Source organism: Plasmodium gonderi, assembly GCF_002157705.1.
Source record: "Plasmodium gonderi DNA, contig: Pgo-contig_890, whole genome shotgun sequence".
NCBI classification, from domain to species: domain Eukaryota; phylum Apicomplexa; class Aconoidasida; order Haemosporida; family Plasmodiidae; genus Plasmodium; species Plasmodium gonderi.
The window spans coordinates 1-1724 of NW_021629558.1; the positions used below are offsets into that span (position 1 = coordinate 1).

Here is a 1724-nt window from a genome sequence, read left to right on the forward strand (position 1 = left end):
TTTCTTTAATAACATAAGAATATTTCAATTAATAAAATATGATAAACTTGATTATTTACAAAGATTAAACTTAATAACAATAGACAAAACTACAATTTATATGATAATCTATCAAAATCTAAAAAAATCGTTTAATTTTTAAACGAAAAGTTCATATGAATGAGAAAAAAAATTCTCAAAAAATTCTTTTAAAAATTTTTTATGATATAGTTTATTTTATTTCCTTATATGTGACCTATACGTGTTAAAGAGTACATTTTATAATTTATAACATATTTTGGATATTTGTAGAGTGTACTATTCCTGAGAAAATTTTATACCTTAAATTTATGCAAACATTTTCTAGTGATTTAATATGTGGCCATTAAATTATCTAAAAGGAACACATAATTAAATACGTATGTATTTTTTTTTTAGAGGTATTAACTTATGAGATGTTATTTTTTAAACCTGAAATTCTGTTGTTTATCTACTTTTTTATTTTCCAAAAAAAGAATAAAATTCTTCATGATTCGTAGTGCATAAAAAGTGTTCAGCATTTTAATAGAACATTTTACATAAAATTATATATATAATTTACTTATATTTAATATTTTGTTATGACAAAATTTTTTTATTGGTTATAAATTTTTGAAGCATTAATATGTATTAAATACTATTTTAGTCTACATGCATAGTGTTACTTAAATGAAAAGGCATGCATCACAATATACAATAGTAAAGTATAAATTAAATATTTTTGGAAGACATTTATAGCATAAAACATTATTTAAGTAAAATTCGTTATGTAATCGAATTAAAACATTACATTGATATGCGATTTAAAATTTGCTTATTACAGAATTAATAATAAATGCAACGATTTATATATGCTGTAACATCATAAATTATATAATGTGATTTACTCTGGTTAAAAGAGAACATATAGTTACATCTGTATTATATGATATAGCATGTAACCAGTATGCTTTTAGCGTAACTAGTGTATTTATTATTCAAATAAATTATTTGCTTATTAGAGAACATTATTATATAAATAATAAAAACAAATATAAATTAATAATGAATAGATTATTATTATTGTTTATGGTGGCATTCAAATCATAATATGAAGAAGAATATTAAAACATCTAAAAAATCACTTGAGAAATGCAAACAGCGGCCATATCGACCAGTGTATTATAAGAGTAATAAATTATTTATGTTTTACAATGATATATGTTTAGAGGATAGAAAAGAATTAAAAAAAATATAATACATGTTCCCTACAAATGCCGTTATTTAACTTATTTAATTTACCCATAAATTCTTCATATAATATGACATTTCGAAAATGTATTAAATTAATAGGAATATATAAGTTATTCATATTACAATTTACTGTTGCAATGGGACAAGAAGAAAGTAGTGCGCAAGCAACTACAAACTGTGCAACAGGATCAACTGCAACTAGTGGAGATAATGAAGCATATAAACTTCTGTCAAAAGTTAATTGTAAATTATGTTCATTTTGCAAAGTTATTAATAAAGATGATTTAATGAAACATTGTGAACAATATTATCTAGGAATTGTAACTGCACTTGTTACCCTTATTATCTCGATCTTATTTTTTCATTACATGTATATTAAAGTAAATAAGAATTCGATTTAAAAGAAAAATATGATATAAATAAAATATTTGATATGTGACTTTTTTATGAACTCATAATTGTAAAATAAATAT

General features: G+C 21.5%; 1 protein-coding gene across 1 annotated transcript; it reads left to right on the forward strand.

The window, feature by feature from the left end:
• Nucleotides 1–1271: 1271 nt before the first annotated feature.
• On the forward strand, nt 1272–1652 carry PGO_004425 (hypothetical protein; the record flags this gene model as incomplete). The annotated part of the gene is made up of 1 exon (XM_028691478.1): nt 1272–1652. One exon carries the CDS (start codon nt 1272–1274, stop codon nt 1650–1652), a length of 381 nt encoding a protein of 126 aa, XP_028547279.1.
• Between the last annotated feature and the right edge of the window lie 72 nt (nt 1653–1724).